Source organism: Crinia signifera, chromosome 2, assembly GCF_055691185.1.
Source record: "Crinia signifera chromosome 2, ASM5569118v1, whole genome shotgun sequence".
In the NCBI taxonomy this organism is placed as follows: domain Eukaryota; kingdom Metazoa; phylum Chordata; class Amphibia; order Anura; family Myobatrachidae; genus Crinia; species Crinia signifera.
In genome coordinates this window covers 184073130-184098945 of record NC_139218.1, presented here as the reverse complement: position 1 = coordinate 184098945, position 25816 = coordinate 184073130, and the positions used below count along the sequence as shown (strand labels likewise).

The window sequence follows — 25816 nt, the reverse complement described above, 5'->3', positions numbered from 1 at the left end:
CGAGCGCAGCGAGCCCGAAGCGTGGCGAGCGCAGCGAGGGGACGCGGATACCTGTGAAGCCCACGAGGCGAACGCCGCAGGGAGCCTGAGGACGGTGGCAGGCAGAGAGATGGAAGTCTCTCTGCCTGCCCCAGAGCGTATGTGGGGGGAGGTGGGCTCCCCGGGTGCCAGGCAGCACAGGCTGCCCCCCAGGGGTGCCAGCAGGGGACCGCGTATATTCACTACACCCGATCGTAACGATCGGGTGCAGTGAATATATGAATATCTGTGAAGGTATCCGCGTCCGCTCGCCACACTTTCTATTCTCAACTCCACGCCGACGTGGATAGTGGGGGTATGAAAAGGTCGGAGGACGCGTACCGCTGCGCTCGCCACGCTTCGGGTTGACGTTGATCGCGGGGTGGCGTTAACAATTTTTTGGGGGGCCATTTCACACTTCAGGCGGGATTTTTGGGGTCTGTGGGCCATTTAACATTGTTCCCTATGTTTAATTGGGTCAATTGAGGCATTTTACATTGTTCCCTATGTAAAATCGCGGGCATCGCGTGGGTCGCATCGCATGCGATATTTTTGCCTGCATGCGATGCGACCGACGCGATTTTTTTACCTGCGTTGCCGAGATCCAAATCGTTGTGGCCGTGCTAGGAAACAAGTACCTTGACTTTTTAGGAACAAAAACGTGCATTTTTTTTTAGTACTGGGAGTGTGCGGATTTGTATAAAATAAAAAATAACCGGCATAGGGTGCCATTTTCTTAAATATGGGGATCCCCACAATTTTTTGCCCCCGTATTTGGGGAACCAGGACCGGCCCAATTAGTCTGGGGTGGTTATGTTTGGGGGGGACCCATGAGGTTTTTTTTTTTATTTAACTTTATAACACTTTAAATAAAAAATAAAAATATTCAAAGGGCGGTATTCAATGAGCCTGATTCGCCATGTTTTTATGGCGAATTTGTGCTGTTTGGCGAATTTTTGACTAAAACGGTGAATCACCCTATTCAATGACCACATGGCGAATACATTTGAAGGTTTTTTTCGCCATGATTCACCGAGTAGCAATCGCTATCTTTTTATGGAGAAGTGGAATGTGAACTTTTAAAATAAAGTGTTTTGTTTTTTACATTTGGTGTCAAAAAGTCAGGATTTTTATTCTGAGGAGGGGCATGCTATTTTTATTCATGTGCTGTAAGCACATGAATATATATTTAATAAAAAAAAAAAAAAAAAAAGATTATTATTTTTTTTTTACACAGCAGCCAGCAGGGGGCGCCGGAGCCGAGCCGCTCATTAGATATTCATATATTCACTGCACCCGATCGTTACGATCGGGTGTAGTGAATATACGCGGTCCCCTGCTGGCACCCCTGGGGGGCAGCCTGTGCTGCCTGGCACCCGGGGAGCCCACCTCCCCCCACATACGCTCTGGGGCAGGCAGAGAGACTTCCATCTCTCTGCCTGCCACCGTCCTCAGGCTCCCTGCGGCGTTCGCCGCAGGAGCTCATATTCGCCGGTCAGGGGCAGCGAGCCCCTGACTCGTTGAATACCGGAGCCGGCGAGGCTCCGGAACGTGGCGAATGTGCAGCGAATCCTAAAAAGGATTCGCTGCACCTCGCCGGTATTCTCATTGAATACCGCCCAAAGTATTATGGGCAAGAGACTTGAAATTCTAATGGTGTGTACACACAGGGCAAGAACCGTGTGATGCGATCAGATCGCTTGGCGTGCATGTGATCTGCATAACATTTTTAGTATATAGTGCAGATCTGCACTACTGTATATAGCATGGGTCTTCAAACTGTGGCCCTCCAGATGTTGTGGAACTACATGTCCCAGCATGCCTTGGCAGTTTTGGTATGCTCTTTTAGGAAAAATTGTGGCAATGCATGTTGGAACATGTAGTTTCACAACATCCGGAGGGCCACAGTTTGAAGACAAATTGTATATAGTCTATTCAGCCAAGACTTTCTGCTTGCGATACGGGAGCGCGCATCGGGATCGCAAGGGTTAAAAACCCATACAATCTGCATGCGATCCCGATGAGATTTTGACTATATAGTAAAAATCTCATGCAGATTGTACAAGTGTGTACACACCATAACACAACAGAAAATCTCCAATTCTCTCTTTTTCTGTCTGTCTCTCACTGTTCTCCATTTCTCTCTCTTTGTTAAGTCACTCTGTTCTCCATCTCTCGCTTTGTCTGCTCTCCATCTCTCTCCCCCTCCATCTCTCACTTTCTGTTCCGTCTCTCTCTCCTCCATCCTACATTTCTCTCGGTTTGCCATCTTTCCCTCTTCGATCTCCAATTCTCTCTCCTTTTCTGTCTGTCTCTCTCTGTTCTCCCTCCAGTTCTCACTACGCTCTCCATCTATCTCCTTTTCTTCCACTCTCCCTACATTCTCCATTCTCTTTGTTCACCATCACTCTGCTCTCCATCTCTCCCTCCACTCTTCCCCCTCTATCTCTTTCTATATCCGCTCTCCATTACTATCCGCTTTCCATCTCTCTCTGCTCTCCTTCTCTCTCATCTTTCTCTCTCCCTCCATCTCTTTCTATATCCACTCTCCATCTCTCTTGCTTTCCATCTCTCCATTCTCCCTCTGTTCTCCATTTCTCTCTACGCTTTTCTGTCTCTCTCCATCCGTTCTCCATCTCTTTCTGGTTTCCATTTCTCTCTCACCCTCCATTCGCCACTCTCTATGTCTGCACTCTCTCTTTTCCCTCTTTATATCTCTCCAGTCTCCACTTTCCTTTACTCTTTCTGCTCTCCTTTTCTTTCCACTCTCATTTTTCTCTCTACCTTCCCTTTCTTCCCATTCTCCTTCCACTATTCTTTCTCCCCCTCTTTCAGATTTCCTGTTAAATTCCCAATAAGCCCAATTAAACCCCTGTACTCCCTTACATAGGCCCTTATTCTGATCGGTGCGGCCGGAGCCGATTATGCGGCAAGGACCGTGCGTGCGAAACCCCGCCTTCCATACGGATCGCCAACTCCGTCCGTATGCGGTAAGAAGCTGGCCGAACGGACCGCACGTGTATTTTTCACGGAATACGCCTCCTCCATCTAAGGGAACCTCCCCCATCATTCGATGGTCGCAGAGGACCGAGTGCTCCACCAGCACCCGCAACCTCAGACCACACGGACATTTTTCCGTGCAAAAGCAGGGATCTGGGCGGGCAGCTGACATCCGGCGATGTCATATGTCCGCCCCCTACACGTGCGTCACGGCCGCATTACCATACGTACGCCCAGCATTTTCATGGGAACTCCCATGAAACGCGGGGCGTATGCATATGGTAATGAGCCCAAATAGCCCTTCACGCCCCTCTCCACCCCCTGTTCGGAGTGTTCACATATCATGCGGGATTTGGCCGTACGCCCCGCTCGCACATGCGCAGAGACGCCTCTGCACATGCGCAGACACAAAACATCGGCGGGCCGAACGCACACGGATATATCCGCACCGATCAGAATAAGGGCCATAGAGACCAGATACCTTCTGCCTTTCACACACTGCCACTTACTGCATCTCTCTTTAAACCATTTTCCACCCTCTGCCTCTCCCTTCAACCCACTCTTGGTCATCCTGTGCCTCTCCGTATTACCCACTGCTTGCTAGTTGTCACATCTCTCGCTCCCCATTATCCTCTTTATCCTCCACAGCTTATCAGTCACCCCCTCTCCCTATCCCCACTGCCTCTCACTGTCATTCTATATACTTCCACCATCCATGATCCTGTGAGGTCATGATCCCACACTCTTTTTCTGAAAGTGTGACCACCCTGGCACCACTATCCACCTTTTCCCCTATCATGGTGCCCCCCCCTGTCATTTTTTCTGGATCCGCCCCTGCCTGGCACCATCCACATTATCCCTCACCCCCGGATTGTTCTTGTAGATTGACGATCCCTCCCCGGCCCCGCCAGCATCCGTCTACAAATCTGGAACAGATGATCCAGATACCCACAACTTGCAGAGGATGGTAATTCTTCTAATTTTGGAAAAGTAACAGGCTGCTTACGTCTCTTTTTAACCCTTTGCAGTGCAAATTTTTTTGGCAATTCAGTCTGGTTTCAATTAATTGTAATTTTTATTTTTTTATTATTCAAAAATGGTCTACATTGAATGTTGAACAATGTTAATGTTGTTATTTTAAAGTGGCTCACCAGTGGCTCTGCTACTAGTGCTAGGGCTGTTGAGCCTGACTAGACATTGGACCTGAAAGGGTTAAACTAGGCAGTATCCCGAGACTCTGGGGTCTTAGAGATACTGGGTAAGCACGCACCGTAATTCACCTACTGATATTATTGACATATTCGATTCACATCCTTAACCAAATACAAGGAAATTTCTAATAATAATTCCAGTACCAGTTTATTATCCACCACTTCTAAATAAGAACTTTTGTGACATTTGGTTTTATTTTTGCTTGTTTCACATGTCCTGAACCACTACAAGTGATGTTCACACCGGTTGAAAGGTTGAAAGCCCTCCGCTGACTCCCATGCTTCAGGATTAGAATGAAGGGATGTAATACCTTTTCCATTTTTAGTATCATTGTCACTAGTACCAGCTACATTGATATTATTGCACCTTGTGAACTTATTGCCCCCCACCCCAATTGCTATATTTTTCAGTATTGTGAGATCTCCGGGAGGGCAGACTCAGCCTCAGGCAGCATTGTGCCACCTTAGTCCCACCTTCACACCCTTTCCTTTCACTATTTTAAGAATTTTTCCTAATGGTCGTTATATGCAAATTTGTTTCAAATATAGTCTAGTGTACCCGGCTTAAGAGTAAAGATGAAACTATAGGATACAACAAATGTGGAAGTTACACCATATTTATTTCCACATTCATTATATGCTGCTATTACAAATTCACTTCATTATTTCAAATGCATTCAGATTTATAAACCGCTAACTCTACCTTCCTGTCATTGCACTCCATTACTCTTGCGCCAACATCTTTCAGATGTATTGTAGAGCCTATTTTTACATTCAAACAAATTATTCCTCAATAAACACCACAAACAAAAGTAATTTAATCAATGCTGAACATTTATTGGATTTCACTATATAAAACATACAAATTAATTTAATGATATATGACAAGGGAATCACTTATGACAGTGGTTCCCAAACTGTGTGCCGTGGCTCCCTGGGGTGCCTCGGGACACTTGCAGGGGTGCCCCGGGATGGTGGTCCAGGACTAATTCAAATAATTTATGTTTAATAATGGGCAAAACCAGTGCTGGTTACGGGCAATCATAAAATGTGTACAAACAGAAGCAAACAGACAGAATGCCACTTAACTGACCCTAAGAATCACATATAAACCCAATCTTTATAATGTTACATTTATTCTGCCTTTTTTTTTTTGGCCTAGGGGTGCCGTGAAAAAAATTCTGATACTCTAGAGTGCCATGGTTCAAAAAAGATTGGGAAACCCTGACTTATGCAAATGAATGTATCAATCCATGTCTATGGTGAAAAGAAAGCAACTCAGTGTGGTTGGTCTGTAAAAGTAATAGCAATCTATTTACTAAGCCTTGGAATAAGACAGTTCTCTCCACACTGAGCAGTGCTAGAATTGCATGGAGGAGTACTACGTATTTTAACAATTAGGCCCCTCGGACCCGGGATATTGGCAGGTTGCTGATGTGACGACCTAGGTCAAGGTAAAGTGTAAAAGCACCAAACCTTATAACCCTAGTCAGGCAACCAGGCAATTCAACTTGGGTTATAAGAAGGGTTAAACCTGGGTCGCCCTCTGTATAATTGGTGACCTGGGTTTAATATGAATGTGCTGGAAGCTGGTCTAAACCTTGTTTGCGAACCGAATAGGGGTGTTAGTGGACAGAGAAAGGCTATCCAAGCCTGTTAAATTCAGTATGTTTGTAAAGGTTATTTAAAACTCACAGCTGCAGATAGGCCTATTTTTATATTGCTGATCTGTTTGATCTTGTGACATATGTCCTAGATCCCCAGGATGTTACCTTATGTAACTTAAATAAAGCAAATCAAGACAACTAAGTCAGTATTGACTGCATCATCATGTGTGCACCTTATCTACTATATTTAGATTACATTGAGTGTCCAGTAGACCGGAGATTATATAACATACTAAGAGGTCCATTTACCATTTAAGATTTACGGCTAACCTCCGAAAATGTGTATTTTCGGGGGGTTAGCTGCAAATATTAAGTATCCCCCGAATGTATCTAGAAGGGGGTCAGCAGGAATCGCCTATACCTGCCGCAATCCCTCCTGCTTTGCCAGAAGCCAAATTCACCATAAGTTTCTATGGGGGATGCGATGTATCAATATCGGGCAGCATCGCATCAAGTCTTGGGGCTACCCCCATTCTGAGATGGCGGTAGCTCATTATAGCCTATGGACTACTTACCACATTGCATTGCAGGGACAGGTTACTTTTGGAACAAAATATTACATATTACAATGTGATCCTAGGCAGTTAAATTCTGCCCAGATTGTATTGTATTTGCGATCCTTCTTATATGGGCACCTAAGAACATTACGGTTCACAGTATTTACCCAATAACACTTCAGATCAGAAGATTTTTGTCTGTGGCAACAGTAATGTTAATTCCTGATCCACAGACATAAAATAATTGTACAATACATGATTTAGTAGAAGACGGAAATCATGATCTAAGTATACCTGAGAAATGTAATTGTGAAACCATGCTCTAATGTAGTACTATTCTATACCATTTAATTTGCACAGAGCGACTGTAGAAAGTCCTCTCTTTTTCTCTTCAATTCCCGTAGAAAGTTCTGTGTTCGCTCTTCCCTTTCCGTTCTGTATTGATGCAGTAGCCTCTGATAAACCTTTGTCTTTTCACGATCACTGTGCTGTACACTCCATAAATTCTTTTGGACCCAGGTTTGGTCATTTTCATTTTGAAGTCTGGTCTGCTCTCTGCTGTACAACTCCCTGGCTTTCTTTACAAAAAAAAAACAAAACAAAGAAACAAAGTAGGAAAAAGAAGCAACAGCCGCAAGTAGCAAAGAAATGACCCACAAGCAGCAGGTTTTTTTTTCTGCTGATGAAACACAATAATGCACCCACCTGGATGGCGCTGTGAGTGTACTGATATCTCAACACAGCCTCACAGAGGTTCCAAAAGGTATACTCTGGCCACAAAACAGACTGAAATACCAAGCAGGCATGTGAGGTCTACGAAAGACAGAGAATACATTATTTAGTGAATGATGATTTAGAGTTGTGGGAATGGCTTCACTACAATAGGGATGGGTCTTTCATGGAATGGGTCGACTGCAATTGTGAGCTTTCAATGCCATGAATGCATTTCACTCTGGAGACTATTAAATGAACCATGTCCTCTGGTATCGTTCTATAAACAACATTTTAATTTGAAGGGGGGGTTAAAGCCGTGGTTCTCAACCTTGGTCCTCAGGACCCCCCAACAGTGCACATGTTCCAGCTCACCCGGCAGGTGTACTCATTATTCACTGACATTTTAAAAGATCACAGGTGGAGCTAATTATTGCACCTGTGATTCTGTGTGGAGACCTGGAAAACGTGCACTGTTGAGGGATCCTGAGGTTGAGAACCACTGTTTTAAAGTAATTCCGATCCACATTTAATATTTAAAGAATTAAGTTAAAGAATTACGGTACTTATATGTTAGTTGGGCGCCCACTATAGTTACTACGCTCATACCCCCACTATCCATGTCGGCACGAAGTTGATTTTATATAGTGTGGCGAGTGCAGCAAGCCACCGTGCCCGAAGCGTGGCGAGCCCCGTGAGGGGACGCGGAAAACTAAGCAAATAGCTTAGTGGGCGCCCAACATACATATAAGTACAGCAATTCTTTAACTTAATTCTTTAAATATTACATTTAGATCCCCTAATAAAAATTATATTCCTAGATCTCAAAATAGATCAGGAACAAGAGGAAATTGGAAGGATCATTTTAATATAGTTGATTCAAATAGCTACCTTATGTTTTCTAGCTGCCATAATCCCCGGTGGATATATGAGGGTATATTCAATGCCTTTGGGCAAGCTATAATGGCAAGCAGTGATGATAGCTCGCTGTCACAGCTCATGGGTCTTCACGCACTGTTTCCACTTCGCTGGTTCTTTTCAGCGAAGTGAAAACAGCGAGTGCGGCCGTAAAAATGGCAAGACTTGCTGTGTATGCAGCGAACCTTGCCGTTCTCTGATGGTGAGGATTTCCCCGGAACATAGAATACAGCGAGCAGCCGGCGAGGCGGTTAGACGGTGAGGAGGGCTTATTTGCGGCGATCCTCGTTATTGGCAGAACGGGCCCATCAACTTTTAAAGTCAGGCTTATTCTGCCGTGATCCCTCTTCAATGCTGTCGGTAAAGACAGCAATGAATAGGGCCCCGCCGCTATTTCCCCATTGGAAATAGCGGCCGAGGATTGCATACCCCCTGAATCTCAGAATGTGAAATATTAGCCCAGGCTGATCTTATTAAAACTAAAAATACAAGCTCCACAAAAGAGTTTTACTCCAATCATCACATAATCCAGTGCAGTTAAGAAAATTTTTAAGATACATCGGCTGCTGAAAGTGGGAAGAAGAAGGGGGTAACGAGGTTATATAATCTGATGCTGGGCATTATGTTTAATGATGGGTGGTCAAGCTCAGCTGATATTGGTCCCCTGACTGCAGAAGAATGGGAGATGGCATTGGCTTCGGTGCAAAGTGTGACTAATTCAATATGGGTGCAACAGGTGTAATTATGTATTTTACACAGGTCCTAATATATCTATCAGAAAAAATTCAATTAAGAATAAAAATCGGGCCCCTTGGTACGGGCTGAATTTCAAAGTAGCAGCTGCTAAATGTAGGGGTAGTCAGTCCCTACTAACTGAAAAATGTACAAAAACACACCAAAGAGTATATGTAGCAGTGCTTATTAATAGAATTTAAATTATGCAAGTGTTTGATGATAAAATATACCTTTACTGTAAAATTATTATTAACACTAAAAAGCACTATACAATATATGACAAGAATACATATAAAAATAAAGATAAAGGAAATAAAAACTTTAACTTTCTCATAATTTAGGAATGGAAATCAAGGAGGGGGGGCAATGTGGAAATAGTCATTCAGGTAAGTGCACTTTACCAGTTGAAGTTGATCACCATTGGCAGGTGAATTTCAGTCCCTGTTAGACGACAGTCCTCACTACTGGTGCAGTGCTCCCCGACAACTAGGGAAGCCAATCCCGGGGCATTTTTTCAATCCCGGGATTCGGGATTGAAAAATGCTCAATCCCGGGATTCCCGGGATTGGCTTTCCTAATAAAAAAACGCCCTGGCCGCCCCGCATTTACTTACATTTGCAGGGGCGGCCGGGTTGATGGGTGGGAGCCGGGATGCCGGGTGGGCAGCTTCATCCGGCCGGCGGCAGGGTAGGAGCCGGGATACCGGGTGGGCAGCTTCCTACTTCGGGAGCCGGTTGCTGGGTCGGCTGGCTGGCTGGCTAGGTGGGCGGCGACTTCATAATGCGGAGTTGCTTGCTTGCTGGGTGGGCTGGCTAGGTGGACGGGCGGCTTCATCTCTGCCTGCGCAGCGTGACCTCTCGTCACGCTGAGAGGTCACGCTGCGCAGGGTTGCTCTGCCGGGTATGGGAGTATCTGGGCAGCGGCTGAGCGAGTGCTCAGACGCTGCCCGGCATTAGACTGTGCATGCGCAGTCTAATCCCGAAAATCCCGGGATTGGAAACTCCAATCCCGGGATTGAAATCCCGGCGTTTTGGGTGCCAAATCCCGGGATCCCGCCGATCCCGAGATTGGCCACCCTACCGACAACCACTGGAGGAATATGGATATTTAACCCAAAAAAACTGGAGCTGGGCATCCTCTCACACAGGTGGCAAAGATTGAATTGGCGGCTTAATTCGATCTTGGCCATCTGGCCTCCCTATTTCCACATTGGCCCCCTTGATTTCCATTCCTAAATCTTGAAAAAGTGAAAGTTTTTATTTCCTTTATATTTATATGTATTCTTGTCATATATTGTATAGTGCTTTTTAGTGTTAATAATCATGTTACAGTAAAGGTATATTTGATCATCAAACACTAATTTAAATTCCATTAATAAGCGTTGCTACACATACTCTATGTCTAGACTGGCAATATTTTGAGGCAGGACATCAGCGCTATGCCCCAAATGTAAAAGTGTGTCTGGCTATTTTTGGCATCTTGTATGGCAATGTCAAGTTTTGCGGTAATTTTTGTGCAATGTTATACAAGTACCGGTTGACACTGGCATACCCACCACTGAGCTAGCCCCACTTTAGGCTATGCACACTGTGCTGTGATATTATTTGCATATATCTGGGTCTCATTATATAGTCTACTCTGTACTCCTCTGGTCCCGACTCAATCGTTTTAACGTGCATAGGATAGAATACTGTAGCTGTAGTGCCTCACTGTCAGTCTGTATATGTTTTTGTTTGTAATTTTTCAATGTTTATGCTACCTGCATTCTGATCCTGTACTCCAATATGTATTTTGTCTAACGATCTTTTGTCAATTCGAAAGAAACACTGGCTGCTACTTCAAAATGATCTCATTCTCAAAACACATCTTCCAGACTGTCCACAATTCATCTTCAGAAAGCAGCTTATATAAACAGTGCACGGGAATCTATGGTTCCAGAAACCAGTTCCCTCAATAAAGAAAATTGGCTCAACATTAAAAATAAATGGTTCTTTCCTGGCCCAAATTGTTACTTCTTATGTTGGGACTGTGCTATGATTTCTTACAAAAAAGCCTAATAAGGGAATCCCCATGGGTGGTGGTCCAGGTCCCCCTCATCGATCGGCGGCAGCGATTGATTGGGGGGGAGGAGGGGGGTTTGTCCCCCAGGATACCTCCAGAAAAAAATCCCGGCCTGGGCTGACTAGTTAGGATGGGTAATGCGTTGACAGGAAACCCCATCAAGCATGTTCCCTGGCTATGGAATTAGACCCCCTGCTAGTGGAGCCTGGTGTTGGTCCCCAAAATAAGGGGGACCCCTACAAATTTTTCCCCCCGTATTTTGGAAACCAGGGCCGCTCTAAGAGCCCGGGGTTGTCATGCTCGTGTGGGGCATTATTTTTTACATTATTTAATTATTTTTCTATAATAGACAAAGATGACACTCCCCCAGGCTTTATTCCAATCCATTATTAAAATTTGAAGACTTTTTTTTATTCCCCTTAAGTTGCCTAAACACTTTCTGTGAGAGATTTGAAATCTATCATGCTGAATCTCTGGCACAAATCTCTCTGTGTGTAGGGCCCTTATCAATCCTAACCACTAAATGAAGTAACTGGTCCTCTCTGAGGACCTACCTCAGCAGCGGAGCTACTGGCTTCTGAGTTGAGGCATCATCCATCTCTGCCATGGGAGTTTAATTTGTCCTTCACAGGAAGATTGTGGAGGAGAAAAAAAACCTCTCTGGTGTTTCTTAAAGCAGCACATGGACGGAACCGAAAGTGTGTCTGTAAGGCACCGGCACCAGATGCCCACTGAGATTACAAACTGTACAAGTTGCCGGCTGAATAGGACCGCCCGGGCACACATACAGTTTTGTCCAAGCCAAAAGCATTAGTATACAGAGAGGGGAGCCAGATAACGGCGTCGCTGGCCTCAGCTTACAGCAGCTAAACCGGCCTAACAAAACGAAAAGCATAACCTGACTACTCACTAGGGAGACAGCAAAAAAGACTAGGAGGAGAAAGGAGGAGCGAGGTTATATACCTGAGGTGGGTGGATATTAAGGAAAACTACCTGTCTGGTGCTGGGAGAAAAGGGGCTTAACCTATTACAAAGGGAAGTAGGAAGAAGAAAGAGATATAGATATATATAGATTTTTTTTTATTTTTTTTTATTGCAGTAGCCCATTAAAAAAGGATTGGTTTAAAATAAAAATATATATATTGTATATAAACCCATAAAATAGCATTTTGCTTTTGTTGTAAAATAACCTGCCACAGAAGGAAGTCACTGAGCCGGATTTCGCCAGAGGTACGAATGAGAAGGTCAGGGTCTGGAGAATTAGAGGTGTATAGACAATGGTCCAAAAGACTCTCAGATACATCACTAGAAAAAAATAAATACAATATTTAAAGCAAACAATCTTGACATTTTTGAGCTGTGATTAAGTTAGTGTTGTCATCTATGGTTATGTGACAATTAAGGTAGGATTTAATTAGCTGTGGTAGATTACCTAATTGATCCCACAGAGCTCTCCAGTTAAGGATTTTTTTTGTCACCTACTTCAACAGGATGTAAAACAAAACCCTGGTAACAGGTGCAGTTATCCATAAACTTTTGTAACAGGCAATTATAATGCTAAAGGTGCCCATACACGTTACAATTATTGTATACAATATTGCATCTCATTGCATCTCGGTTTTGCGATGAGATGAGATCTACTACAAAAAGTATGTGCTGCACAAACTTTTTGCAGTAGATCTCATCTATTGTATGCAATAATTGTAACGTGTATGGGCACCTTAAGGCCCATATTCAATAATTGCAGTTTTCGCCCATCTTTTTGGACAAATTTGATTCGCCTATTCAGTCCCAGTGCTCTTTTCCCAGTCCCAGGGCAAAAAAATCCAGCATAGTCGAAAAATGCTGCAAACTCACGTGGTGTTGGTGAATTTGTGGCTGTTTTCGCCCATGCCGATTTGCCCCCCAAAAAGTGAAATGGATTGGGCGACAATGTACTCAAAAACAGGCAAAAATGCCTGTGATTGAATACTGAAAGGTGAATCCTTGCCGTTTTTTTTCACCTGGTGAAAAACTTGGCCAAGACTAAATACGCGCCTGTCAGATGAAAAGGACAATGGAATAGCACTGGAGGTTTAAGACTGAGGCTTCCTACCTTTTTCACCCGTGGAATTTAGCATAGTTAACTGAATCCCAGCCTTAATATAATAAAATGTATGAAATTATAGACAGACAATCTGAAGAAGAGTTGATGAGTAAAATAAATAAATATTTTAAAATACATTTTCCAGCTGCATGTACACATGAACCTACAAATTTCTCCAAGATAGATACCTGGGATTTAGAAAACCCTCTTTAACTCCCCAGGCAGCCTCTCGAACTGCATTGCTGATCTCATGTCGGGATGTGTAAGCAAAGCAAACATTTAGAAAACATCTAAAAAAACACACACACAAAAAAATAATAATAATAGATCAATAGATAATAGGTCAATACAAAATCTGAGTTATAAGGGGTCTGAAGAACATACAAACTTTGTTTATTAGAACATTAAAAAAATTGATTAACTAAACTAGAGTTAAAATAGGCAATTGATAACCCAACCACAATTGCCACCTCTTTAATTCTGACTGTAATACATGCCTCTAAACAAATTATGGGAGAAAGATAACAATGCTAACATTTTACACCACCTACAACCTAAGGGGCCTGATTCAGAGTTGTTCACTATTCTGATAAATTGCAATCCATTTGATTATCATATGACTTTTGCATGTGTATGGATCGTAGCATGCATGCGGGAGACAATATAGTGACAGAAAAGCAAATCACTAATCGCAATCCCCTTGCAATTACACAGACTGGAAGTTGGCGTTTGGGGGTGGACATCTTCCGTTTTCAGGGAACTTCCCCAAAAAATACAGGTGTACCCAAGCATTTTAAGTGAGGGTGTATGACATCAGTGCCAGCCTCAATCAGCCTGTCTCTGATGCAGAGCTGTGGAAGAGTCAAACTTACTCACATTTGCACAGACTGTGCGTCAGGATAACGGATAGCGATATTTGAGATTTACACAAAAGGCGGATTTTTACACTGTCTGGGTGGCGGCTAGCTACTCTGTCATCTGCAAATTTGCAGGTGAGCTATTAGTTAGGTCTGAATTAGGCCCTATATTTTTTCATTATGCACCACATTGCCAGCTGACACTTGTAACATATTGAGGCTCTTGCCAAAGGCCTACAAGGCACTCACTTCCCTGGCCAGAGCAACAGGTCTAATCAAAGCCTTATTTGCCAGCATCTCCCAGCTATCAAGTAGAGTGAAGTGACTGCTGCAAATGTCTGAATGTGGGGTGGAGGAATATTACAACCATGGCCCTTTGCTATTCCACAACAGCTGCAGCATGACCGTTATTCCCCCCACTTCCCCTGCAATCAGCTCCATTGTGTGTAGCATTGACAATGCCGGTCCCCCCCGCCGCCAATATCGGTGTCAGTGGGATCGTCATAATGTGCACGGTCCTTTTCCCAACCTTGGTCCTCAAAGTACACCAACAATCCAAGTTTTAAAGATAGCTATACTTGAGCAGAAGTTACTTAAATAGTACCTCACTTATTTTGATTTAACCATCAAGCATGGATATCCTCAAAACCTGGACTGTACCTTTAGGACCATGGTTAGGATACACTAGATTAAGGGGGGTATTTAATGTAGGGTCACGACTGTTGGGCTGGCCCAACAGCCCTGAACCTGTCCCGTTCTCAGCCAGCTCTACAATGATTTTGCAGACGGGATCCAATGTCCCGCCTGCCGAGCGCCGAAAAGGGATGTGGCCGCAAGAAGCGGACGGAAACTTGATAAATCCCAGCAGAACATGCCTGACTGCTTGTGAAGTCGGGCGCGTTCTGCAGAGATCCCTGTTTAATGCTGTTGGGGAAGACAGCATTGAATAGGGCCCCGTTGCCATTTCCCCCGTCGGGAATGGCGGCGGGAGAATTAATATTCCCCTAAAGCTTGGGTTCACAACTGCAGTCCTCAAATACAAACAACAACTTTTGTAAAGCACAATAGAATATGCTGCGCTATATAAGAAACTGTTAAAAAATAAATAAACAGGTCAGGTTTTGTGTATTTCTTGGATCAAGAACAGATGAGTTATTGTATTTGTCTGGGTCAAATGTTTTCCCTCCTTCCTTATTCATTGCACATAAAAGTTGGACGTTTGTTTTTAATTGTGGACATCAAAAGATTGTGCACAATGGTAGCAATTCAATTGCTTAGCCTTTCAGGTGCCCAACAGCCACATGAGAAAAAAAGCGTGAAAACATAGCACTTTCTGTGTGCAGACAGTAATTTGGGCAGCCAAAACAAAACTTTTGACGGATTTAGCAATTTTATGTGGGTAAATCCAGTCTGTCTGTTTGGGTAAGAAATGTGCGATATGCAAGTGCATGATCCCAAAAAAAACATTGAATTGTGGCAATTGTTTGGTCATCTAAACAGTCCTCATTGACACCATGCAAGTAAATAAAACAAAACCCAGTTTGGTTTATTGTATTTACATAAATCATTAGACTGAAACATTTACATTAAAAAAAATTACGATATATATATATATATATATATTTTTTTTTTTTTATTTATTTATATTTTTTTATGGATTTCTAGAGAAAAGAAAAACTACTACTACTCCCTACTGTCCTTGTGAGCTGTAACTCAAATAGTGGCATAATTAAAATCACTCACTTAGAGTAGGCCTTAGTTTCCAGGACAGCCTGGGCTATAAGCTTCTGGATGTCCAGCGGAAGCAGAGTCAAGTCGCCCAGCACTCGAATACAAACTTCATGCTTCTGAAGTTTATCCCTGTATACGGAGAGAATAGTAGTCAAATTCAGATTGTAAAACATCTCTTATATATTTGGCTACATCTGTCACTCAAAGTGGGTGTCTGTGTCTATAACGCTCTGTTCCTGGACTTTCCTCTTAATGTGTGATTGCCTTCATCTGTGCTGAACACCTTTCTGAGAAATTAACCTGTTTAAAACAGGTGATGGCAATCATACATTAAGGGGAAGTCTAGAAACAGAGCATTGTGTCCCTCCTGGAGAGGGTCATGTTGGGAGGTATGTGACAGAGAACCAGCCCAGTGAGCCCACAGACAGTGCCAGACACCCACTGCCTTCCCATGTTGCCCAGCACTGCTACTCCACAGCCACCAGGTGAGCGCCCCCCTCCAGCGATTTGCGGCAACCCCCCCCCCCCCCAGCGCACCCCCCCCCTCCCGCGATTCGCGGCAAAAACACCCGCTCCCCGCGACCCCCCCTACCGCGGTTCGCAGCAAAAACACCCCCCGCGACCCCCCCTCCCGCGATTTGCTGCAAAAAGAACCCCCCCACGACCCCTCCCGCAATTCGGGGCGGCACCCCCCCTGCGACCCCCCTCCAGCGATTCGCGGCACCCCCCCCCCCCCGCAATTCGCAGCAGCCCCAGGATTAAATGGCACATGCAAAACACTGACATGGCTATGGTCGACAATGAAAAAGGTTGACATGAGTTTTTGAAGATTTATTTTAAATTTTTTCATATTCATTGTCATGTGTCGACATGGACACCAATGAAGTGCCACACTTATGTCAACATTTACATGTGTTGACCTTTCTGTGTTGATTTTTTCTTGTGGCAATTTGCGTCACCCCCCCCCCCCCCCCACAACCCCCACTCCCGCGATTCACGGCACACACACACACACCTCCCCCGCGATTCTCGGCACCCCACCCCGTGACCCCCCTCCCGTGATTCACGGCACACCCCCGCGACCCTCCCTCCCATGATTCGCCGCAACCCCCGCCCCGTAACCCCCCCTCCCGCGATTCGCGGCACCCACCCCCCGCGACCCCCCCTCCCGCAATTCGCGGCACCCCCCCCCCCCCCCCGCGATTCGCGGCAGCTCCAGAATTAAATTGCACATGGAAAACACTGACAAGGCTATGGTCGACAATGAAAAAGGTTGACATGAGTTTTTGAAGTTTTTTTTTTTCATTTTTTGAATGTTTTCATATTCATTCTCATGTGTCGACATGGACACCAATGAAGTGCCACACTTTGTCAATATTTACATGTTTTGACCTTTCTGTGTTGATTTTTTCTTGTGGCGATTCGCGTCACACCCCCCCGCAACCCCCCCTCCCGCGATTCGCGGCAACCCCCGTGACCCCACACCTCCCGCAATTCGCGGCAACCCCCCACCGGAACCCCTGTGAACCCCGCCCTCCCGCGATTCGCGGCACCCACCCCCGCGACCCCCCCTCCCGCAATTCGCGGCACCCCCCCCCCGTGATTCACGGCAGCTCCAGAATTAAATTGCACATGGAAAACACTGACATGGCTATGGTCGACAATGAAAAAGGTTGACATGAGTTTTTGAAGTTTTTTTTTTTCATTTTTTGAATGTTTTCATATTCATTCTCATGTGTCGACATGGACACCAATGAAGTGCCACACTTTGTCAACATTTACATGTGTTGACCTTTCTGTGTTGATTTTTTCTTGTGGCGATTCGCGTCACACCCCCCCTGAACCCCCACTCCCGTGATTCACGGCACACACACCCCCCCCGCGATTCTCGGCACCCCACCCCGTGACCCCCCCTCCCGTGATTCACGGCACACCCCCCGCGACCCCCCCTACCATGATTCGCCGCAACCCCCCTCCCGCGATTCTCTGCAATCCCTCCCCTCCCGCGATTCGCAGCATCCACCCCCCCACAACCCCCCCTCCTGCAATTCGCGGCGACTCCCCCTCCTGCAATTCGCGGCACCCTCCGCGACCCCCCCTCCCGCGATTCGCGGACACCTAAGTTGCAATACAGGGCATCTTTCATACAATTCTAACCATATTTCTCATATACAAACGTTCACAAATTAAGGGGGCGCAGCCCCTTACGACGGTGTGAAGAGCGCCCGTAGGGCGCGATGAATCACCTAGTATTTACTACATGGCTTAAGAGATAGAACTCCATCCTTTCACGCAGTGCTCAGAACACTGACCAAACACTGCGTGAAAGGATGGCAGGCCATTGCTCCGCTATTAAGGCCGCTATTTTAAAAGGTTCAAGTGATCAACCAATAGCTCGCCACTTCATGAAAGCGAGACATACAGTGGCGATGCTTCGATATATGATCATCAACCATATCCCCCTCACTTTGCGTAGGGGAAATCGTTCATTAAAACTTCTGAGGTGCACATTGGATCCATCGTTTGGACACTTTATCCCCAAAGGGTCTTAATGAAACCTTAGGTTTACATTGTATTTTGTAAAATATTTCCCTTTATATAAACATCTCTTGCGGTCTTTGAATTTTGCTAATATTTTCTATGTTTCCAGTATTTTTATTCACAGAGTGCCGCCATCGTGGGGATTATATAGCTAAATATATATATATATATATATATATATATATATATATATATATATATATATATATATATATATATAAAAAAAAAAAAAAAAAAAAGAAAGAAAGAGAGAGAGACATATCTATCTATATCTATTTATTTATTTTTAGATATATATATTTATACCGATTTAAGATCAAACCACTGTCCACAGTACAACATTCTGTTTCTTGTATCGTGTTGCATGTACGGCGGTTCCCAACCTCCTTTCTGTTCTATTATGATCAAACATCCACCTTCAGGAGTCTTACTTTTCTTCCAGGAGACGTGTAAATTTTTGACGGGCTAGTTCCATTAGGCCTTCCACCTCCTCTTCAGAACGCTTGAAATTCTCAATGCTAAAAGCATAGACTGTCACCTCACAAATGCCAAGGTTTAAGCACCAACGCAATGTCTACATGAAAGGAGGAAAAACAGCTATAAATTCATGGATATTTCACTCTGCATGGCATACTGAGGCTATGTGTGTGAGGATGCATCTGTTCTATGTGCTAGCTACGCAAAATAAGGATTAAAGAGTGCACACATTCTTGTACACTTAGGGGGTCATTCAGACCTGATCACCGCTGTGCAAAATGACAGCGGACTGCAATCAGTAAGCAGTTGCACGCCAGACTGATATCCTGCCCCGTGCATGTCTGAATAGCTTGCAAAATATTGCTGATCGCCATTCAGCTAAAAAGCCATACATTACTCACTTACCATGGAAAGATTTTCCTGGTCTGTGCTAGTTGTGCGTAACTCTGACTCTTCCTCTCTGCGACAGATACAGGCTGATTGCGGTCAACCACCCTCCCTGAAAACAATTGGGTAAGTCTGCGTTTTTCCTGGCTCTCCCCACAAATGTCAACTTCATGTCAATCAAACTGCGGCCAGGTTGCAATTAAGAAATGTTGCTGATTTTTGTCACTGTGTGCCACTGCACACGTGCGCTGTGACCCAGATGCATGCGCAGGCATTCGATAATCTATAGTCTTGTGAATACTCACAACAGTGATCAGGTCTGAATAACTCCTATAGTCTCTGAACCTGCATAATATTGTCATAAAGCCAATTTATTCAACACACAGGGTTTTTGTTCATGAGTCAGCCAAGTGTAGGCATAAAACCAAGGCCAAATGCTGATAGAGCTGAGGAGTTAATAAGCCTGAAACAAACAAGGATCAATGTTCTAAGTAGAAATTGGAAAACAATAAAATATGGCAGAACATTACCAGATCAGAAAGAAACATACTATGGAACTAGCACCGTCTGGTACTAAGAACAGGAAGACAGAAAACTCAAGGTGAAGCACTCACTGGAAGTAAAGGTAGAATTCACACAGAACATGTATTAGTATCCTTTGTAAACACATCATGGAACAGAAGTAGAATAAAAGTAGGATGGGAATGAAATGGCTGGGACAGGGTTTTCAATGGTTTTCTTGATAACATAGTTGATCAAAGTGACCATGTGATGTTTTAGCTAAGACAACACAGTGGTATGGTCTGTACGGTCAGGCAACTGTTCGCTTTAGGATTCTGATCAGCTTAGTGTGCTTATGAAAAAAAGTGAACTGCCACAACCCAACCCTAAAAAGATATTGGGGTAGATTTATGATGCGTCTATCAGGGAATATGCGCTATCTCCATGCATTAAGGCAGGGGATAGCGCTTCCCCTGATCTATGACACCTGCTGGGCGGCATGGCAGTGCAGGGCAAGAGGCATAGCGCAGCTATGATATTTTGTACTGCGCACCTGCCTCCTGCCTATTTTATGAACAGTCAGCATCGCTCACCGTTCCGCCGCCTGCAGCTATCGACTTCGACAGCTGCAGGCGGCGATGCCCTATGCCTACAGCAGGGACAGAGCTGTCCCTGCTGCTGGCTCTGAGCTGCGCTGGGGATCTTGCGTTAGTAGCGAGATCCTGCGCATGCACAGTCCAGCGGCCGGGGAGAAGCAGACAGCGCGTCAGGATCCACTTACTGTCCTCAGAGTGGAGAATGCCCATTTCATGATCTGAAGCATCAAAAGGACATAGGACCTTATTCTGATTGATTTGCAAGGCCCACCTTCCCCCTTGCACGCAGTACCCCCCACATAATCTAATCATAATCATCCATTCACAGATGGGGAGAAATCATTCGACGGTTGCCAAATTATTTCGTCTGCGCACGCAGTTCAGAAAGACCTATATAGTCACTCTAAACTGCGGGAGCTCTGTTTAAGGACAGGGCAGGCAGCGGACATCCGGTGATGTCAGCTAACCAACCCCCCCCCCCGCATGTCTCTCACGGCCTCATTAGCCTGAGAACGCCCAGCATTCTGGGTGTTCCCATATGCTAATGGAGCTGCCCAGCGCCCCCCCCCCCGCCCTTCTCCACCCCCCGCTCGAAAGTTCCCTGTGTCTGCACATGCGCAGAAATGCACCTGTGCATGCGCAGACGCAAAACATCGGCCCTGCGTGCGAATGCATGGAGGACTGAAGGGATCTGAATAAGGTCCCTTATATTGAATCACACCAATAAGACAAACTTGTTAAGGGCTTTTAGATCTCACACAAAAAAGAGAATAGACTACTATAAGAAAAACAGACTCACTTGGGAGCCAGAATGGAACTGGAGTACAAACTGGACACAACAACTGAAATGAGCAGGCAACTGTCACATCCAGAAGCCACTGAATTTGCTGTCAACTGGGTTCTTTGGGAACCTGGGACAGAAATAACCTGTTTGAAAGGATCTCTAATAAAATATATCTTATAGACTCTAAAAACTGTGTTAAGGACTGTGGGGTTAAGCACAATGGGCCAGATGTATCAAGCGTCAAAAAGTGATGAGTGGAGAGTGATAAACAACCAATTAGCTCCTAACTGCCCTGTTAAAAGCTGGGTTTGAAAAATGGCAGGTATGAGCTGATTGGCTGATTATCACTTTTTGAAGCTTGATACATCTGACGCAAAGTGAGATAACCAAATAGACATATAGCCTTCAGCTGGCAGTTAAGAGGACATGCTTTAGTTCTTGTTGTCATCTCTGGCCTCTATAGACTTTGCCATGAAGATGAATCATGACATATTTACAAATGCTCAGAAATTTAATTGCCGCCAGCAGGAAAGTCAATCTATTGCAGTAACAACTTTGCCTATAAATATGCAAATTATACTGACCGATAAATTATTTTCTTCCTAGACATACCATGGCAGCCATTATACTGGGATATTCCCGTCCTCCTAATTTAGACAGGATTTTTTTGTGTGACTGCCCACCTTGGCTATAACAGCCTCCACTTTCTCCTCTGTGCCTTTCCAGTGTCTCCATAATGAAGGTCCCTGAAAAAACAGAAATACACAAGGAAGGAAAATAATGGCTGTCATGGGATCTCTAGGAAGAAAAGGAATGATCGGTGAGTATAATCTTTCTTCTACAAGCCTCATGGCAGCCATAACACTGGGACATATCCAAGCATAGAAAGAAAAAAGAAAACAGGAAGGAAACCATGATATGCAAGTAAAATGTATTCACTGAAATGATTATTACCCACTTCTTGAAGAACATGATTCCCAAAGTGGGCAGACAATACATTTAGTGCATAGTAATTAGAGAATCTATGAATTGAAGACCGTGTATCCGCCTGGCAAATCTCCGCCACTAAAGTGGATACTGCCCGAGTAGAATGTGCCTTCACTAATGGGGGTGGCATCTTGCCTTCTTGATTGTAAGCAAATAAGATAAAATCCACCAAGAAAGTTTGTTTTGTCAGAGCTGAAGCTTTCTTTACTCCTTCTGGTATTACAAAAAGGTGTTTTGCATTCTGGAAAGCACCAGTTCTTTCCAGGTATATGGATATAGCTCTTACCAGGACCAGCATGTGCCCTGCCCTTTGCTCTTCATTCTCTGGATCAAGATAGAAACTTGGCAAAGTGATTTCCTGGTTGAGATGAAAGGTAGAAATTACTTTAGGCAAACAATCTGGATGCGTTCTCAGAACTACTTGGTTTGGAAAGGCCTCCAGGTATGGTTCCTCTAACCAAAAGGGCCTGCATTTCACTTACTCTTCTGGCCGAAGTGATCGCCACAAGGAAAACCACTTTCCATGTAAGATGTGATGAAAGGTAGAAATTACTTTAGGCAAACAATCTGGATGCGTTCTCAGAACTACTTGGTTTGGAAAGGCCTCCAGGTATGGTTCCTCTAACCAAAAGGGCCTGCATTTCACTTACTCTTCTGGCCGAAGTGATCGCCACAAGGAAAACCACTTTCCATGTAAGATGTTTGAGCAAAAAAATCAGTAAGGAGGTTCAAAGGTGTGCTTTGGCAGGACAGTCAGCAGCAGATTCAGATCCCATGGTGATGCTAAGGATTTTAAAGGTGGAGGCATTCTTTACATAGCTCTTCCAAATCCTTTGACTAGTTTTTCCTCTGCCAATTGTCTATCCAACAGTACAACTAAAAGCCACAATCTATGCTTTGATGGTAGCGGTTGCTAGGCCCAACTCAAACCCCTTGAATAGGAATTGCTGTACCTTGCCTTTGGAAATTTCAGAAAAGTTCTCCGTAAACTCCAAATCATAAATTTGTTCCAAACTTTATAATATGCTAAAGAAGACACATCTTTCCTTGCTCTCAGTATCATATCAGTAATTTGAGGAAGTTATGGCATTCCAGAATCTGCCGCTCAATTGCCACACCTTTAGACAAAATATTGTAGGATCTGGATGCAGAATTGGCCCAACACAGAAGATCTGGGCTGTACCTAACAGAACAAGGCTCCTGATTCGACAATTTGAGGACATTTGTGAACCAGGCCCTACTCAGCCAAAAGGGCAAGATTTGCCAACACATCTACCCAATCTTCTTTAGGATTCTGTTTATCATAGGTATTGGTGTAAATACTTAGTTGAACCTCCATTGTACTGAGAATGTGTCTAGGGCTAATGCTTGAGGATGATCATATTTCAATTAAAAGTTGTTCACCTTTCTGTTGGAATAGCAGGCCATCAGATATATTTCTGGTTCGCCAATTAGAATTACAATTACTTTGAATACTTCTGCAATCAATTCCTACTCTCCTGTGAAACTTTCATTCAACTTGAAAAGTCTGTAACTAGATTCTCTGGTCCTGGTATATATACATGACATTATTCATCAGACTTCTGCTCCTGGTTCCATTTTGATGATTTATGTGGGATACAATGGTCAATGGTCCCGTTGTCTGACATGATTCTCAGATGGGAATTTCAAATCTTCTCTTTGAGATAACAAAATCGCCTCCCACACCGCCTGCAAGTCTCTAACATTTGAAGAGTTTTGACTCTCCTCCCAGGACCAGGTTCTTTAAAGTGATGCACTGGTTATATGAGCGCCCTGCTGGATAGAGGTAACCCTGACTGAAAAAAAAAAAGTAAAAAACCTACACTGTCCTGACTAGAAATGGAGACAGGAGAAAAAGACACAGGGGAGAAGGAGGTTCCAATTCCCAAGGTGGGCGGTTCCAGAAAAAAAATCCTGTCTAAACTAAAAGTTGGAGGGGATTATCCCAGTGTCATGGCTGCCATATGGATTATAGAAGAAAATGTGATTTACAGCTTATTGTTGTAGCACACTTATTGGTGAAACAATTAATCTGTTAATGTTAAACTTTTTGCAAGAAAGCTGTATCCATCAACAGTATCAAAAACACCCAGATGAAGTGGCGCTTAAAATACAAACCAACAATTGAAAATGTATATATAAAATGTATTGGGGACGTGGCTTGACCTGCAACAAGAGCGGACGTAGGACGTGAGAGCTCCGCATTAATCCTGATATAATATCCTGCCCCAGGGACTGTGGGACTCCTTACCCTTGCTTCCTCAGCCCTTGGAACCTATCCTGCACTCCCTGTACTGCTCGTGGCTCTCCTGGACGGCTGTGGAGATATCGGCGGCTGGCTGGGCCTGCTGTGCTCCGCGCTCCCTCTCCTCCGGACGACATCTTGGATCCTTCCTTCGGCAGCTCTGACTCCAGTCCTGCCTGGTAAAGGGGACGGTGGTGATAATCATTAGATCAGGACTTGCCCTCCTCTGTCAGCTGGCTGCACTATCCTGGTCAGCGGGAGCCGCTAACCTGCGGGTGTGGACGTAGCAGTAATATGCGCGACCAGCACCTTCTATCTGCTCCAGCCTCTGCTCCCAGCAGCACTGTCTTGAAGGGCTCCGCCGGCTTTCGACTGGCACGGTCTGTGCCACGGCTCTCTCCTCTCCTATGCCTTTTAGCTCTTCCCTCCAACTAACACAGCTTGGGGTGGCCGCGACTGGTTGTTTGATCTGACTGACACTGTCCTCCTGGCTCCTGTTTTCTCGGGACTGGGCACCATCTAGAGAGCTCCATCCTGTGACATAGTCCTCCAGAGGCTGCCCTGTCGTGCTCTCATCATACACTCTGCTGCAATACCGGACAGACATCCTGGGGATGGTGTTGCCTGGCTAACAGGACTTCATCCCATCTGACCATCCTTCTTCAACTGCATGCCGCTGTGGGATTACTGTTTAAATTGTATACCCATCATCTGCTGGTGTTGGAGGTATCATCCTTTTTACCTGGTGAGCTTTGGCGGTGTGCTAGCCGCTGTGATCTTGCCACTGCATTTTGTTTTGAGTATTGTTCCTACACCACGATGTCTGCACCTCTGCAGTCCATCCTTCTGGCCATTAATGCATCTACTCAGCGGCTCCGTCTTGCATTTGAACAAGTGGAGGCTCCACTTTTCTATCCTGTAACCTTGACACACATTCCGCCAATGCTATCACACCCTCTGGACTTCTCTTCTCAGAAGGTGTTCTTTAACACGGATGTCTTCTGCTTTTGTCGCTGGAGATTATTATACAGATGGAAGGGCCAAATTCAAGTTCCAGAACCCTATTCATAAGTATCTATTATGCATGTGTATGCAATCCTGGTTGGAAGGGATGGCTTCTGACTTTTTGTTTCAACATTTACAGCCTTATTTTGGCGACATCTGGGCTCACAAACTACATTCTGTTATATTTTTGATATTGTAAGGGACACAGGCTTGGCCGGATTGATAACTCCTGTTCCTTTATATACTGTATTGGCATATTATTTCATTTATTATATGTTTTATTTCTGTGCTGAGGTACTGTATATATGCTATATCCTAATTGCTAAAGCAATTGTTGTGTTGATTCAGTCTGTTGGGGCGGCTATTACGTCTTTTGTGGGAAGCTGGAGGGAGCCCATCTGAGGTGGTAGAGGCTAAGACAGTAGAACAATTTAAACATGTTTGGGATAGGCGTATGAATATCCTTACAAAGAAATAAGGATTAAAAAGGGTTAAGTTTACCTGAAGGGTAAAAAAAGGGGCAGACTAGATGGGCCAAATGGTTCTTATCTGCCGTCAAATTCTATGTTTCTATGAGGTAAAACTGATCTGCTCAAATTCACTTTTTGTAATAAATCGGTTGACATATTACGTTACCATATGTCCATTGCCCCAATCGTTCCATACAGCAGTTACCCTTCAGATTTGGGGTGGGAGGGTTAAATTAGATTTTTGGTAAGATTAGCTAAAATAGAGATGTCCCCATCCTGTTATTGTGGTTTTCAATTAGTTTCAGCTAAA

At 44.5% G+C, this 25816-nt stretch overlaps 1 protein-coding gene across 3 annotated transcripts in view; it reads right to left on the bottom strand.

Annotated features, from left to right (window-relative positions):
- Positions 1 to 5045: 5045 nt before the first annotated feature.
- Positions 5046 to 25816, bottom strand: part of DHDDS (dehydrodolichyl diphosphate synthase subunit) — a 33495-nt gene continuing 12724 nt past the window's right edge. For 2 of the 3 annotated variants that reach the window (XM_083173293.1, XM_083173294.1), the window contains 6 exons: positions 18465 to 18607; positions 15505 to 15621; positions 13093 to 13194; positions 12009 to 12123; positions 7099 to 7206; positions 5046 to 6971 (listed from right to left, as the gene is read on the bottom strand). In XM_083173293.1, coding sequence (XP_083029419.1) covers positions 6741 to 6971; positions 7099 to 7206; positions 12009 to 12123; positions 13093 to 13194; positions 15505 to 15621; positions 18465 to 18607 — 816 coding nt within the window. In that variant the 3' untranslated portion in view covers positions 5046 to 6740. The remainder of the gene's footprint in view (positions 6972 to 7098; positions 7207 to 12008; positions 12124 to 13092; positions 13195 to 15504; positions 15622 to 18464; positions 18608 to 25816) is intronic. The other variant, XM_083173295.1, reaches the window with a different exon arrangement.